This window comes from Strongylocentrotus purpuratus, unplaced genomic scaffold (assembly GCF_000002235.5).
Source record: "Strongylocentrotus purpuratus isolate Spur 01 unplaced genomic scaffold, Spur_5.0 spur5_scaffold_20, whole genome shotgun sequence".
In the NCBI taxonomy this organism is placed as follows: domain Eukaryota; kingdom Metazoa; phylum Echinodermata; class Echinoidea; order Camarodonta; family Strongylocentrotidae; genus Strongylocentrotus; species Strongylocentrotus purpuratus.
Genome location: NW_022145606.1, coordinates 299,246 through 316,424, shown reverse-complemented (window position 1 = coordinate 316,424; position 17,179 = coordinate 299,246). Strand labels below are relative to the sequence as shown.

At 35.2% G+C, this 17,179-nt stretch overlaps 1 protein-coding gene across 1 annotated transcript in view; it reads right to left on the bottom strand.

Moving 5' to 3' along the window:
- Positions 1 to 6,470: 6,470 nt before the first annotated feature.
- Positions 6,471 to 17,179, bottom strand: part of LOC105447188 (nipped-B-like protein) — a 29,387-nt gene continuing 18,678 nt past the window's right edge. Inside the window, exons 15-17 of the mRNA XM_030993131.1 lie at positions 16,698 to 16,796; positions 15,213 to 15,311; positions 6,471 to 6,646 (exon numbers count right to left, since the gene is read on the bottom strand). Coding sequence (XP_030848991.1) covers positions 6,471 to 6,646; positions 15,213 to 15,311; positions 16,698 to 16,796 — 374 coding nt within the window. The remainder of the gene's footprint in view (positions 6,647 to 15,212; positions 15,312 to 16,697; positions 16,797 to 17,179) is intronic.

Here is a 17,179-nt window from a genome sequence, read left to right as displayed (position 1 = left end):
CATAACTAAATACATTATGTCTGGTTTTAATGATTTTTCTCAACCCTGTTAAAGATACCAGACCCCTTACTCTTTAATTCCTCATTAATTTAATATAATGCTGCTTTGTATTATAATCATTATCATTTCCTTGGTACATCTTAATGATATCCTTGTTTGTAGGAATATGTGATATGTAATGAAATGTGTCATTTCAGTTTTAGTTTTAGTTTTATGAGGGGGTTAAGATTTTGTTTTTGTTAAAACAATGTGCAGTATTGTGTTAATATCTAAGTTGATTGAACATGTGAGGGCTCACAGGCCTCCGGGTAATAGTGTTGAATTTCACTTTTGTGAGCCCTGGCCCACGCATGCTCCCTCCCTTTTCCTCTTGTTTTGTTTATGTATTGCATGATCTGTCAAGAGGCTAGGCCTAGTAAAAGGGTTTAAATTATGACCTTTTATTTGAATGCTTCGCTTTGCTTAGATGTCAGATCGGGCCATATAGCAATCGCGTAGTATAATGGTGAAGACACCTTGTTATTGACATTGGGTAACTGTAATTGTAATTGCAACGGATAAGTGTTGATTTGATATCGTGTTTTTTTTGGTGACATATTACTAAAATTCATATCATAATAGAGATATGTACAATGCTAATCGAGGAGAGTTCCATTAGGATATCTCCATATTCAAGCTCATTTACTATTTACATTGAATATTGGTTAAAATGACACATACACTAAACATGGAGCCATGGGCCTAAATTCTTTAAGTTACATAACAATAATTAAAACAAATACTTCATTATCAATATAAGAACTAAAACAAGTATCAAATATATGTTTATTTCATTTATTGAAATTTATACATAGTGAAAGGGGAGAGAGAGGTGGGGAGTGGGCGGGGGGGGGGGGGGTTCTGTCTACTGTCATAAATAGCCCAGTTACGCGAGTAAGCTGTAGACAATCTTTGCTAGGTTTACTGTTTTTGGATGTTAAACGGGCAATGCCTGTTATTTCGTTTACAGTGGAGAAACGGTTATGTGTGGTGTGACGCCACACACGTTATGTGGTCACTGAATCGATGGCAAAAAATTGGTAAAGTGAAGAAAAGTGTGCTGTAAAACCAGAAAAATTTAATAAACTTTTTAAAAACCTCACATAGAAATCGCCGTTACAGGTATTGCGCATGCGCATATACCATCAAGGCAATGCCCAATTCCACCTCCTCTCCCCTAGTTATGTAATCGCTGATTTCTGCAACGATCATGACGATATCATTATGTAACCTTTTGGTGGTGCGACATCTGAAACTTGGTACAGGTTGTGCGCTTGGTTGAAAAAGGTGTCAAATGACACATGACATTTTGTTATGTGTGTACGGTCGTGCAATATAACAACCTGTTTTTCCATACCAGTCGATCGGCACCGCATGATAATTCGCCTCCAATTAGGGTTTTTCCGTTTTTTAATTTTTTTCTTCTTCTAAGAATCACTCATTTTGCATGGTTTTGGTCTCAATTTAGAAATTAGATATTCAAGTTTCCTTTCCAATGTATAAAAATCATGTCCAGGAGGAAGCTCGAATGGACATTTAGGTTTTGATATTGGCAAAGCGAGATTAAGTTTGTTTGCAATTCAGTGCTAATTTTCACCGTCAACAAAAATTATCATATGTAGAAAGAGTACATTTTGATCTTTCTGTGTGTATCAACATCATAATATGATATGGCGTAGCTAGGTCAAGAACCAAGAACTACCACGTGTATGAAGATTGAACAAAAATAAATAGCTGAGACCTGCCGGTTTACTTCCTTTGAAATGTATCTTCTAAATGAACATACTGTCTGATGCTGAACTAGACAAAATGTTGCCATCATCTTGAGATAAACATAACCCACTATCAGTTGTATCGTTTGTCTTAAATGGTAGATAAGGCTAAACAAAATATTAATTTGTTTCTTCAGTGTCTCATTAGTTGCACAATTTTACACTGCAAGCAAAAATCGCAAGATCCAGTGTTTTTTTTTAATACAAGCAACCACGACGGAAAAAAAAAATCAAAAAACAAAGTGTTAATCGAAACTTTGGTACGGATCAATTTTTCATATTGCGACTCTTCTCCACTCTTTTTCGATCGTACGCAGAGTAGCGACAAGTCGCGCCTGCGCACTACTCACCAAAGAAATTGGTATGAGCAAACCCTAATGGGTTTTTTTCTTTCTTCCTTTAGTGTAAACAAAACATTTGTTTTGGAAAATAGTGCTTGGGATGTGTAAACGGGCCTATAAACACGTCTTTAAAGCTAAAAACCAGTTATGGCCATGCAGTTGCATAGTGAAAGAAACGTTGTGAAATCGATTATAAAAGGTTAATCATCTAGCATAGATGTAGTGCAAGGTTCTGGAATCATCAACATTTGGCCAAGTCTTCATAAAGTTAGAAGCACTGTACACAGAAAGATGTATATGGAACTACACACACGTGCGCGAAACGTGCATTTGTATCTCTCAACAGTATATAGATATACTAATTTACCAAATTATATCAATTAGTAGGCGGTTTCCTGTCAAAATTGTTATCGTCATGTAATATTCAAAACATATTCTTTCACATGATTGGTAATAAGAGCTTCCATTTCATTTTTTAAAATTGGGGCGTTTCCAATACTGGTCTTTACCTTTAAGTGCGCATTATTAAGCAAATCAAGAGTACGCGCCTTCAATTCAGCTGTATACGCAGTAAGCGTCCTACTTTGCACTGCGCTTTAGGCAAGGAATTATGAATTATGAAACGTTACTGCATTTTCCGATTTTGATTTTTCCTGGTGTTTGCTGGTAGTTGATAGGCAACTGCTTACGAAACACCGGAATACACACAGAGAAATAAAAGGTGTTCCATTACGAAAAGCTCTCGTTAAAACTATACCCCACCACTATAGCACAACAGTCAAAGTAATCTGGTGGGGTAGCACTACCCCAGATTCGTTTCTCTCGTTAAAACTTTGTAATCTGGTGGGGTAGCAATACCCCAGTTTCGTTTCTCTCGTTAAAACTTTGAGAGAGCTACTACTATTACACAGGCACCAATGGGAATCTGATGGGGTCTCACTACCCCACTTTCAATTCTCTCGTTAAAAACTTGGACAGAGCCTTGAGGCTTTGAGTGAGAGATTAAGATATTGGATTGCAGCTGGACTCTACATCATCTTACGTAATACTAGTGTAAACAAACTCTTACTGGGGTCTGCCTGAAAGGAAATGAGAAGTAGGAAATAAGTATTTTACTTGTTTTAAGATATTTTCATGTCCTAAAGTCACTAATAATTTAGATGAAGACCAAAATGAAAGTTCGAACGAAGCAAAATGACCCATAATTGGCGATATAACAACAATTTTAACTCTGGCAGCGAACCCCTGCATGTGTCTCTTTCTCCCTTCTCCCTTCCTTTCCCCTTGTATCATGCTTATCTCTCTCTCGCTATCACCTCATCAAGGTCTCGGTGGGGGTGGATTACAGCGCTAGTGTTTACTTAGGGCTTATCACAATCTCAGCTCTAGTACAAGTAGAAATGGTGAAAGTCAAATGGGGGTTTCAATTTTAAACGACGAGTTTTCGTCATGCTTGGGGATTAAAACGAAATAGGAAACATAGGACGTCCCCTATTACACCTTTTAGGGAGTAAAACACGGAAATACGCAAGGGTGTACAAACAAGTCATTTGATGGGTGTAATTTTACACCCTGTTTTAGTCAGACGAGCTCTTATTGGTCAATTTATTTGTCTATTGTGAGTGCATTTGCGCATGCGCTACAGCAACGGCTCATCGTGTCGATATAGCTACTGCCAAATAAAGGAAAATTAGCATAATTTACATATTTTAGTCATGTTAGGGGAATTATCATGTTTCATTTGGGCATATTATTTGTGTGAAAGTTATCAGATCAAGAATAAGGGGTTCTACCGAAGGTTATATTTGATACTTTAATGCAATTAGTAGAAGTGTTGTTTCACTTACTAGTACATAATTGCCGTCTTATGCGTGTAAGTAAAGGAAAGATGTTCGGGGAGGCAGGATTGTTTTAGATATTTCCACTAAATTTGATCCGACACGTCCATACAGGCCAGCCTCACCCAAATATTCCGGTCTGATTTCTTTAGAGCAATGAAACGTAGACAAAAGGGTGAGAATAAGTGACTGTTGGGTGATTACGAAGCATGGATGATTGATTGCTCGAGGGATGATCAATTGGTTGATGCTGTGCATAAGAAGGGTGTAGGTTTTAATCCTCACAGTGTGTGGAATCGATCATATAGGGTATAAAATTCTACCCCAAGGGTGTAAATTTGAACACATTTTTCATGAAAATGGAACCAAAAGGTGTTAATTAAACGCAAATTTCACTTCTTAAAAGGAGTAAAATCATAGCCTTGGCGTGTAAATTTACACCTCATAGTGGGGTGCACATTTACTCTCAACATTGGGGAGTAAATTTACTCCTTGAGGGATTTCACTTATGCGACAAGCATTTACTCCCTATAGGGAGTACATTTACACCTCTTTTTCTCTGTGTGTATGAGAAAACAGTGACGAGTTTTTGTTGCAGTGTAAATTCAGCTGTTTAATTTCTTATATCTTTCTTTACAGGAACATGCTTAGCAAATTTGAGTATTCTATACAAGCATAAGAATTTATCAAATATTGTTTGAATTTATCTCAGAATAAAATTATTTACAAGGTTAACTAGTTGACTTTACAAAAAACGATCTGTTTTATTTAATTTGAACATAAGATGCGAAGCTTAGCCTCTTCATCATTACAAATATTCCGATTAATGTTTCACTGGTGGGAATATTTTTTCAGAATTGTGTGCCATCTATTTTAGCGGAGATAAGGAGATAAACCAGATGTACCTTCTTGTTCAGCTTCGGACAAAAATTTATATTCCATCTCATTGTCAGTTTTATGAATAATTTACACCCCTCTTTCATTAAGGGTGTGGGGGGGGGTAATGAAAGGTATACATCATAAACACAATGCAATGATCTCAAAGCACTGATACACTTATGGTTACTCTTCGGTAATATGCATAGATGCGCCCTTCATAAAATATTACTATGCCAGTCACCTCAGACAATTCATAATTTCAACCGGAGCCTCTGAGTGCATGCTTTATTTGAGTATTATCTTGAACTCATGAGCATTCAATATTTGTATGCTATGAGACAACATATATACGTAATATCATATAAAGATATACAAAATGTCATGTTGACATCACTTAACACCTGTCAAAAACAAGAAAAACATACACTGGCAACTCATTGTTTTATACCATGTTAAACACAAATCGTTATAAATATATGCGACAGGAGATGGCTTTTAAGATAAACACAATAACACAATTTAATACTTTGAAACGAATTTTGTTATGTTATATTTATTTCCCCTGCATACTTTTCGATTTCATAATATTTTTTTTTATCACAGACATTATACTGTAAGCGTTAAACAGTTTTGGCACTTGGCTTTAACAAACAATAATCTTGCCACCATCATGCATCAGAATACATTATTGAGAGTACTAGTATGGCGTCAATAAAAACCAAATAGTTTCACTCGAAGTTGTAAAGATTAATCTTTATCTTATTACAGGATACCGACAGCTCAAACTGTGACCATTTTACATTTCAATAAGGACATGAACAAAATACATTCGTCGTTATTCATTCTCCGTTACTACAAAAGGTGCATACTCGGTTACTTATTTAAATCCCAACAATGTGCCTTCTTGCAAATGCTTATATTCAATAATTTGGATTGGAACAGTTTACATCAATAATTGATTTAAAACGAATTTTAGTAATATAAACTCCATACAATATGTACAAATTCAAACGTTTATTTCCATTTCATGACACGTTTACCCTATGTTATTCTGTAACTCAAAAGCGCCTAGTAAATAAATGAACATTAGAAGCAATACTTCAGGAATAATACGTGGAGGTTCCATTTTCTTTGGTGTAACTTTTTTCCTCAGACCTGATCGAATAGCATTACACAAGCCATACTATTTAAGAAGTTTAAATTGTACGTCGTATCTTTGTTGAAATTCAAAAAAGAAGAAAAAAAGATTCATCAATTAACAAACAATATCGTTGACATTGCGTACACCTTTAACAAAACCAAAATTTAAAATATAGTACATCATTATTGATTTTCTATCTAGGATTATTCCGATGGGGTTGATATGCAGTGGGGTCTTTACCGGACCCAGATATCTCTGAAAAAGGGTTAATAACATTTTTTTCAAAAGTGGTTGAGCATTAAACTGGCTTGTGCTTTGCAATATTCAGATCCCATATATAAATGACGAGATCGAAACGATTGGGGCAAGGCGAGTGGAACAGTTCGTGCCAGAGGTCAATAACGAATTATATTTATGAATTATATTCTCAAATGGTCATTTTAACTCCACCGTCATCTGATCATTGTTTTCCAAAGTTGGCCATAGCCTTAGCAAGGTCTGCATCTGATAACCCTTTGATTGCCTGGGTCATTGCCTTGAATGGTTCAAAGAAGGATTTCTTACTACAGAGTCTGTTTTTGATGTCCTCAAGAAGGAGTATTATCTGATCTTTGTCGTCCATGCTGTCTGGTGGGGCTGAAAAAATAAAATAAACTAAGAATTGTTTCATCACAGCTTTTGTATTATCTTTGATTAATGACGAAACTAGAGATCTGCATCTGTTTTCTTCGTTTTCATAAAAAAAAACAGTTTGGAACATCGGGATCTTTGGAACGAGAGAAAAATTAAATACGTGTATAAAAGTATAAAGCATATTATACCGTTTTTATCATCGGGTACCATATCGCTTGGGGTTTCTGACTGTTGCCTTGCTATCACATTTAAAATATCTCTAAGGAATATTAAACGAGCAAGAACTTGTAAATGTTTTAAACATTTGTTTTTATAGTGACAATCGCTTGTTCCTTATTATACCGTGTATGTCAAGTTGATCACACACATACATTATACGAAATTAAGTTGCCACTTTTTTAAAAGTATTATATTGTTATTATAACAAAAACGTTTAAGTTATATGGCACGAATAACGTCTTTTAAATACGATAGTCGTGTATTAAACAATTTCTAACAAATTACATGAATACTGTGTCGATGTTTGACGTTCCTATGAGAAGGCTTGTTACTCGCCGCTTGCTATGGGAAGCTTACTTCTCACAGCTGTAGTGAGTTAATGTGTTTATTATTACAGGTATGTGATTGAATACATATCTTTTGTTTTTGTCAGACCGTTAACAAGACAGATTCCGTGATTTGGCTTTGAATATTACGATTACCTATAAAGACTGGTACATATTTTATGTAATAACATTCCTAAATCATGCAAATAACATGGAATATTACTATAATTATTTCAATAACATTGAATTACAAGTCTGAGAGGGTCCCTCCTTTCAAAATATTACTTGAAAAAAAAATCCCCTCAATGTGTGTATATAAAGTAAATAAATATATACATCACGAAACCTGTCTGGTGGCATGTCCACCATAAGGTTGCACATCACGATTGGTATTGGTTTGCATGGACCTATTATGCTCCTGGCTTAAATGGAACGTCCTTTCCTTTCAGTTTTGAGTACTTTAGAGTTAAACAAAATGTATTACAAAGTGAAGCAATATGGCATTATCTTAAACATTTATATTCTTCACGTCACGCAATAAATAAATAGAGACGATGATGTTTAACGCTCGCGGAAATGTTCTTAAGAACTTTTTCCTTTGCAAATCGCCCATGAAATGCATTTCATAGCCCATGCCTTGTTATCCTTATTATGCCAAGGAACATTATAATTTCCAAAATTTGAAATGAGTTTCCCTTTATTATAATATGTCGATTAACCCTAAGAACGGTTACTACTACTGCACAAGGGGTTATTTATAGGGCACAAAACTCACATATTTCAAATTCCTTTAAATGTCCTCCATGTTGCCTCACTGCCAAGCACATATACATATGTTTACCCTGTTATTATACTTTATGTCATTTACAGAATGTAAGAATTATCCGTGTTTGTGATTAGCTTTATTGTTTTTTCTTCATGTTTGTCATGTTTCCTTTCGCGTTGTCTCTCTATTTTTCTCTACCTCTCTCATTTTTTACTGAACTGTGAGCTGTGAAATATGAAATGTTATTTAGCTCAGATGTAAAGTCGTCTGTACTACAGCTATCATTACAAATAGCATAAAGTTCCTAAATTCCAATGTTCTTTTGATAAAAAGGATGAAGACAATAGTTTCGTTATTGATTAAAGACTGCAATGATACAATTCTTGTGTTTTCTTCGGCCCCACAAGTAAGCTTATTTCAGTCGCTCATGAGTCTTCGGTCGAAACCAAATTTATAATTAACTTCATGGAAGAATAAACCATTTCACCCTATAAAACACACACGTATACAAAATTATAAATATGTTTGAAGAAGAATTAATAAAACCGTAGGAGATACAAAATATACGAATCTTCGGCTTAAAGCCTTCGTCAAGTAATGACAAGTTTATTCAAAACACATAAAAAGTGGCGCAACAGTTGGTGAGTGGGCATTATTCAGAAAACAAAGAGAATAAGTGTGCAAGGAAAGTTGAAGAAACGAATAAAAAACAGAGAGTGCGCGGAAAAAGAAATCACTAACGGAAGAAAATGAGCACGAGAGAAGAAAAAGAGAAAAAGAGAGAGAGAGAGAGAAAAGGGGGTAGAAAACAGCAGTAAACAAGAATAAAAGAGAAACGAAAGATGGAGAGTAAAAAGAAAGAAAACGAGAAAACGACCCCCCCCCCCCCGAAAAAAAATGAAACAATGTTCAGAAAACAAAGAGAATAAGTGTGCAAGGAAAGTTGAAGAAACGAATACAAAACTGGGAGTGCGCGGAAAAAGAAATCACTAACGGAAGAAAATGAGCACGAGAGAAGAAAAAGAGAAGGAGAGAGAGAGAGAGAGAAAAGGGGGTAGAAAACAGCAGTAAACAAGAATAAAAGAGAAACGAAAGATGGAGAGTAAAAAGAAAGAAAACGAGAAAACGACCCCCCCCCCCGAAAAAAAATGAAACAATGTGAAATAAAGGGAAAAAAGTTCATCCCACGAGTTATGAGACAGCCGAGGTAGTAGATATTAAAAGCGTTCCTCAATTTCCTCAATTAGATAGCATCCATTAGGACGGTCACTTGGAAGTCATTCGTGCTGTGGTTAGGCCTGTTGAAATGCTGTGCCACGGGGAGGCCGGCCGTCATGATCTTGATATAACTTAGATATTCTTTCACTCTGTCGGATAATCTCCTCTTGGTTTCCCCGACGTAGAGATGATGGCAATTGGTGGAGTTGATCGCGTAGATACAGTTATTGGCAGTGCAAGTGAAGAGTAACATGACATGTATTAAATCGAGGCCTCTCGCAAGGTCTAGATCTTATAAATTACACCGGGTTGGCTAGCTTAGATGTCATTATGAGCTGGTGAAGGGAGTGGTCTTTTCGGTTCGCCTTAAGAGGAAGCACATCGAAAATGTCCTTTATTGAAGGGTTGCCCCTTAACTACTTAACATTCTCCCTCACTGACTTGGCAAGACGCTCACTCTTAGGGCAATAGGTGAGTACCGGCGGTATCCGGCTTTAAGTGGCACCCTTCTATCTTATTTCGTTGTTTGAAGTACCCTATCATATCAGCACGGTGGAGTTTTCCTCTTCTGAGCAAAGTCAACGAATGCGAGAATGTTGTGACAAGGGTACACATTTCTTACATGCAGGTGGATGTGATGATTTATAGTTGAGGTATTAAGCATGGGAATGTAGTGATATTGTGATGCTCATAACTTTGTTGGTGACATACATGCCAAGGAACTGGACACTGACGTTTGACATGTTTGGCTGATATTCACTAATAGTACGTTGCTGTTTCGCTGAGTGTGTCAATGAATGCCAGAATATCATCTCTGCTGCATGCATCAGCACCTAGATCATCATCGATATGTATGCATGCATGGTTGTGTATATACTAAATGGGTCCAAGAAAACGAAACCCGAAAACGAACGGATATTGTGAAGAAACTATGAGTTGTACAAATAATATTATTTGCTTCTAATACATCATAATTAATGTGCTTTCAAATTATAGAATTATTACATTAGTATATAAATCTCCCGAGCAACATTGTTTTAAGAATGACGAGTCAAAGTCGGATTATGCCAGATTTGGATGAAACAGTGTACATGGTTGAAAACATTCGTATCACACGCTAACACGACCTATAAAGGGAACATAAACTGTAAAGCCGAATGAGAAATTGGTTTAAATGTACTTCTTTTATATAATAATGAGGGCAAGGTTATTGACATCACTATAAACAAAGGGATAGTAGAGATAATCTCGATGATGAGTGCATATTACATTGTATGTACCTTATCTATTTTTGTTCTTGTTCTTAAACTGCTATGAACAGTTATTTTAGAGTTGTTTAGAACCGTAACTTTTTAAAGATCGAAACAGAGAGTCCGATAATATTTTCGCAAGAGTCGAGGTACGGGGGCACCTTCAATTTGTATAAAGGGGAATAGGTTTTGTCTAATGGCCACATAGGCAGAAAATAAACCATGTACATTGTAATTTTCCAGGATGAGCACTATTTTCAATCAGTAAAGGGACACTGTTCATGGCTCGAGTGATATTTATTTATTGGAGGAAACGTGAAGCAGTACGCCCTTGTCATTCAGGGAATGGGTATTCGCCGTTTTTTTTTTTCAATAGGTTATTTATATGGATGTTAACCTTGCCTTATCATCTTTTAAAGCTTACATTTCCCTAAGATACGTCGTAATGCTTACCTTTCGTTATGTTTGCCTATTATACTTTTCCTTTTCTTTTTTTCGTGATACCATAATCTGACACAAATTGATTGACTCGTTTGCAATTATGAAGGCGATTACAAGAAATGAAAATTTGAGAATAATGGTATGTAGCTCTAACAGACTTCCTTATTTCTGTCCTTCTTTTTTGCGTTGCTTTCATTCTTAAAAAAAAATGAAGAAGTGTCTCAACCGTAAATCGAACTCGGTTCGGTGGCATAGAACGACAATGCCGCAATTACCACTAGATCAGGAGACGGGCCAGTACTTTCGGGTAGACCAGATTCAATCGACAGTTTGAAAAATCTAGAAAATGTTACTAAGGGTTGAAATCTTACTTCAGGTGCCGTGGTCTAGTGAATACTTCGGCGGACTGTGGATCGCATGATACTTGTTCCGCTGCAGCACTAATGTCCTTTCGCAATACATTACTTTGCACATGCCACTCTCCACCCAGATGTATGCAATTTTCGATGACCAAACAATTATAAGACATAGTCTCTTAAATATACACAATACACACATGACAAACACATAACATTACATAATTACAAAAAAAAAGAAAAAAAAAGAATTAGAACAAACAATGGCCTGTATTCTGAAGTCTTGTTGAATAAAACCCGGATTTAAATTTAAACCTGGGTGTTTTAAAGCCAGACTTCAAGTCAAAGTTCCATTTCAGTATCAGAAAGCCAGGTTCAGCTAAACCCGGGTTTAAGTATAGCCTAAACTTGAACCCAGGTTTGAAGTTAGGCCAATGTTTAACTACTATGGAGATGTAGTCTACTTCTACTGCACATGCTCAGTACAGCTCACCCATCTTCCAGGGTAGCTGCTAGCTGGGTTTCGTGCTACAAATGTAATAATTTCAATTCAAAACATCTGACACCAAAGCATTTCTTTCGAAGCACCCGTTGAATGTTATGGCGTGATTTTTTTATTTGTATTACTCTTTGATTATAATTTTGTTATCTGCTGAAAAAGTTTGAATCTAGGCTTATGTCTGAATTGGCCTTTAAACATATTAAATACAAATTATATACATAACTTGACAATTCTACAATTTCTTCCCAGATTATTCAAAACTTCCAGAAAATCCTAAAAATGCTATAGATACGATTAAAATGACTTTATAAAATGACACTAAAAATGATTTAAAATACCTTCTTGATGCAGAATAACTAGTTCAAGGTCAACATTGAAGCTCAATTGGTTGAATTGTAGACATTTGTTAAGGACAATGCAATCCTTTTTCAAACCTTGTTTACGTAAGTATGACGGCCGAGAAGTGGATGTATTGCGATCCACGTCCCGGTCACGGTGCGTGCGACCTTGGACTAGTTATTCTGCATCAAGAAGGTATTTTTGATCACGTTCAGTTTCTCTGTTAGTCTTTTCAATCTTATTAAGATTTCTTATTTTTAGGGTGTTCCGGAAGTTTTTACTAATCTTGGCAGATATTGTAGAATTACCCAAAACCCTACTAGAGTTCTAGCTGAATACGTTTGTTGGCTCTTAATCAATCAATGATTGCCTTATAAATATAAATCTAGATGTACAGGATTTACTCTAACTGGAATCCAACCTTACAATTAAATTTTAACTCGCATTTGTTTACATCGTTGGGACGCAATTCAAACACGTCAATTGCATTCACAGCTTCAAAGTAAGTGAACTTAACGTCACACTAAAGGTGTGGCGCTACTGTATTTGTTTTACTCTGCAACAAAGTGATACGCGTCAATTTAATTTGGCAACTTTTTAGTTTCAAAGATTGTCGCACAATGAAAATCACACAAACTTATCCCAAATATAAATCCTTAAGATTTGGAAAATATTAGACATAAAGATTCAACAAGCAACACAAGTACCAAAACTAATGTTCAAACTTGCCAACGGCATAAAAATCGCAAGGCGGTCGGCACCAGCATTCGCACGCGATGTGTGTCTTCTTTAGTGCTGGACCCACCTAGCTAGCAAGTATCGGGTCTGTAAATCGCCGTTTGTTTGGTAAAACGACAGCGATGCAAAACATCCTCGTCAACGTATATGTGCAGGCAATATTTTCTTTCAATGAGAGGTCTCTCGAGTCTAATAATTTGCAGTAATTGGTCGTAACGGTTTCTTCTTCTCTCGATATGTAATAAATACGCCATGTCGAAAAATAGTTAGACCTGACTTTAGCCAGGCTTAAACTAGGTGTACCCCTGGTTTAGAAATCTGTACGGTTTCTACACAGTTAGACCAGACTTAAACCTAAGTTTATGTTAAACCTGACTTCAAAGACATAACGTTAAACCTAGGTTTAAATCTGATAGTTTTGTAATAACAGGCCCACTTTTTATACAACCTCAATGGAGGGCATTACCATATGTATTTATTGCCACTTTACTCTGTGTTAATGTATGTTTTTTGCCTTTCCTTTCGGCGATTTGTTTGATTCGTATATAGTGGCCTTAGGTATAATGTTTTTCACAAGAGTAGAATAATAAAATATCTTTTGTCCTTGGTTGAAAAAAAATTAGTGAAAATTGATTTGCAAAATATTGAAATCCTGGGGGAGCGGAAGAACAAAATTAATATGGTGTGGTTTATAATTCTTCGTTGCAAAAAGAGCATCGACCGTCACTTTTTTCCAGACGCGAGCTAGTCACGTGTGTACTGGGCTAAAAGTCTTATACAATGTTATTCTCGGTCTTATGTATATTGTTACGCTTGCTGGTTGTATAAAGAGATTTTTTAACTTTTGTCCAGCCCTACACCATATTTTTTCTCTGAGTTAGCCAATCGCTGTTGGTGTTCCACAATTATAACAATCTAAGAAGTTAGTTGTAAAGCTGTTTGTGTTGTTACATTCCTCCAAACTGACAAGAGGGAGGCAGCCACGAACACCCTAAATGGTGTCTGTATCGTTACATTATTTTCTTATTTTTTGTAATTGCTGTTGTTATTGTTGATGCGTGTTGTGTTAGGGTGTAGTGTCTCTGTTTGCTTTTGTAGGTACTTTATGAAACCAGGTCCGGGTTTTTATATTTATTTGTCTGTTAAATGACCCTGATTTCTTTTTGGAAAAGGTATTTTAAATGTAATACCTAAACATAAAAGACAAACAATTTGTAAATATATACACTGTATGTTGATAGTTTATGTATTACTTTGTTGAATACGTTTACAAATAGTATGTATTAGTTGATAATCAATTATTTATATAATTTATATAATATGTTCCAAATAATTATGTTAATGAAAAATAAAAATCAAGTTTGTTAATAGATGTAAATTTCGACCCCCCCCCAAAAAAAAAAAAAAAAATGACACTAATCAAAATTACGCAGAGCCCAGGGGGGCAGAAGCACAATACTTAAACTGTGATTGAAACGAAATGCGCACCTTAAAAAAAAGAATCGTAGTCATTTTTAACGCTATCAAATGTCCCTTTTATGTATAAGTTATTACAAAATAAGAGCGCCCGTTTTAACTTACAATGGCATATCCTTCCTCAAATGCAAAAAAAATCGCCATCAGCCTAAGGACAGAATTATGTCAGAAGGAAGAGCGATGGATGCAAATTCAAAACTATATGTATATGATTCCAAAAACTCTATGGCTATCGAAATGCGAAAAAAGGACAAAGACTTTAAAAAGTTATATGCAGATGCTTTAAAAAAACCCGTGGTTTTAATTCAATTTAACTAAGAATGTAGGCAATCAATCGTTTCCAATCTCAGTTTAAACGAATAGCTAGTCGTGAAAGGAAAAAAGTGGATTCATTTCAAGGGGCTACGATATATTACCTGTATATTGAGTATGATATTCAAGTGTCGTGGAATCCACACTTCCCATCAGTGGTTCTGGGGCTCCTTGTTCTTTTTTATCAGCCTCTGCTTGAGAAACTAAAAAAAGAGCGAACGAAAAACAGAGAAAAGAGGGACGTGAAAGAGATACAGAGATACAAATTTTGTTGAGCTTATATCTAAATTCTACATCCTTCATTAATTTTAAGGAATTTGTGTTATAGTATATACAATATTCTTTAGCGCTTAGTAGTAAATTATTACAAAAGTTGTTTCGCATTGTTATGCTTTATTTATATACATATATTAGGATTAAAGAAAAAAAGAATACTACATGGCTATCATAATGACAGAAGCTGCTTACGACTTTATACATATATGTTATGATGTTGTAAACAAACTCTTTAAACAAATTCAATTTATCTTAGAGTGCAGACAATTTAAACCAGTTTTACTTTTACCCCATTTCAAGTCGTCCAATTTAAAAAGATGATATTTGTAAAGAGGGAACCGTTAAATTACCTGTAAATGGAGGACCGTCTTGAGGTGTCTTGGAATCCACACGTCCCTCCGATGTTTTTGGGGCTCTTTGCTGAATGTTATCAGGCTCTTCTTGTGAATCTAAAAAGAGCGAATGAAATACAGAAAAAAAAAGAGGGAGAGCAAGGGATAAAGAAAGAAACATTTTCTTGAGATTATATCTAAATTCAACATCCTTCATTAATTTCTAAAACGAAATTTCATAATATATAAATTATACTTTGGCGCTTAGTAGTTGATTAATAAAACATTTGTTTCGAATTAATGTTTTAGCTATATACTAAGATAATAGAAGAACAAGAAATCCATGGGCATCGAAATGAAAAAAAAGCTGACTACGAATTTACAAATGTATGATTGATGTTATGAACAATTTGTTTGGTTCTAATTCCATTAAGCTGAGATGGCTGCAATCTAAATCAGTTTAAATTTACACAATTTCTAGTCGTCCAATATGATAAGGTTATATTTTTAAAGGGGCACATTTATGTTACCTATAGATCGAGTACTGTCTTGAGTTGTCTTGGAATTTTGTTTGGCATTATTTTATCTATATAAATATATAATGAGAAAACTACAAGACTCCGTGGCTATCATATTGAAAGAAGCTGCCTACGACTTTATAAATGAATAAATAATATGATGTTGTAAACAATTTTTTAAAAGGGGCACCTTTATATTACATGTAAATCGAGTACTGTCTTGAGGTGTCTTGGAATTTCGTCTCACATTTATGCTTTATCTATATACTGATATATGAGAAAACTTCAAAACTCCATTGATATTAGTTTAGACATATTTGTTACTTACACCCAGTAAATAAGATCGACTTATCGATATGTAATTGAAAAACAAGTCAGAAAAAATGTAATGAACATTATTAAGTCAGAATGAATCAGGAGAGCTTTGGGTATTTGTTTCTAGTTCATCGTGAATGTGCCATTGTCCAGTGATGGCCTGGTGGTAGAGTCGCTGCTCGGCAAGCAGTAGATGGCAGGTTCAAATCCCGCTGGTTCCAATATTTTTTTTGACTTGTTTTTCAATTACAGATCGATCAATCGATCTTATTTACTGGGCGTAAGCGACACATATGTTTAAATTATTGAAATTCTCCCAGGAAGCCTTACATCCATGGATATTATAATGAAAAAGCTGCCTACGACTTTACAAATATAGGATTTGATGTTTTGAATTTTTTTTATTTTTTTAATTCCATTTATTTTAGAGTGCAGGCAATCTAAACCAGGGCCCTGTTTCATAAAACTCAATACCAATAACAAGTTATAAGCTACTGTTATAAGCTACTGAAACCTGGCATCTGATTGGCTGAGAACAAATTTGTCATATAAATTTAGCAGTTGTTATAGATAACAAGTTTTATGAAACGGGCCCCTGTTTTAATTTTACCCATTTTAAGTCGTCCAATTAAAAACGATGATATTTGTGAAGAGGGAACCGTTATATTACCTGTAAATGGAGGACTGCCTTGAGGTGTCTTGGAATTCACACGTCCCTCCGATCGTTCTTTGGCTCTTTGCTGAATGTTATTAGCCTCTTCTTGTGAATCTTAAAAGAGCGAATGAAATACAGAATAATAAAGAAGGGGAGGAAGGAATACACAAATTCTTGAAATTTTATCTAAATTCAACATCCTTCATTAATTTCTAAAATTAAATTGCATAGTATATAGATTATTATGTGGCGCTTATTAGTTGATAAATAAAACATTTGTTTCGTATTAATGTTTTAGCTATATACCAAGATATGAGTAGAACAAAAAATCCCTGGGTAGCGAAATGAAAAAAGCTGACTACGACTTTAAAAATATATGATTTGATGTTTTGAACAATTTCTTTTTTAATTCCATTTAGCCGAGAGGGCTGCAATCAAAATTAGTTTTAATTTTACACAATTTCTAGTCGTCCAATATGATATTTTTAAAGGGGCAC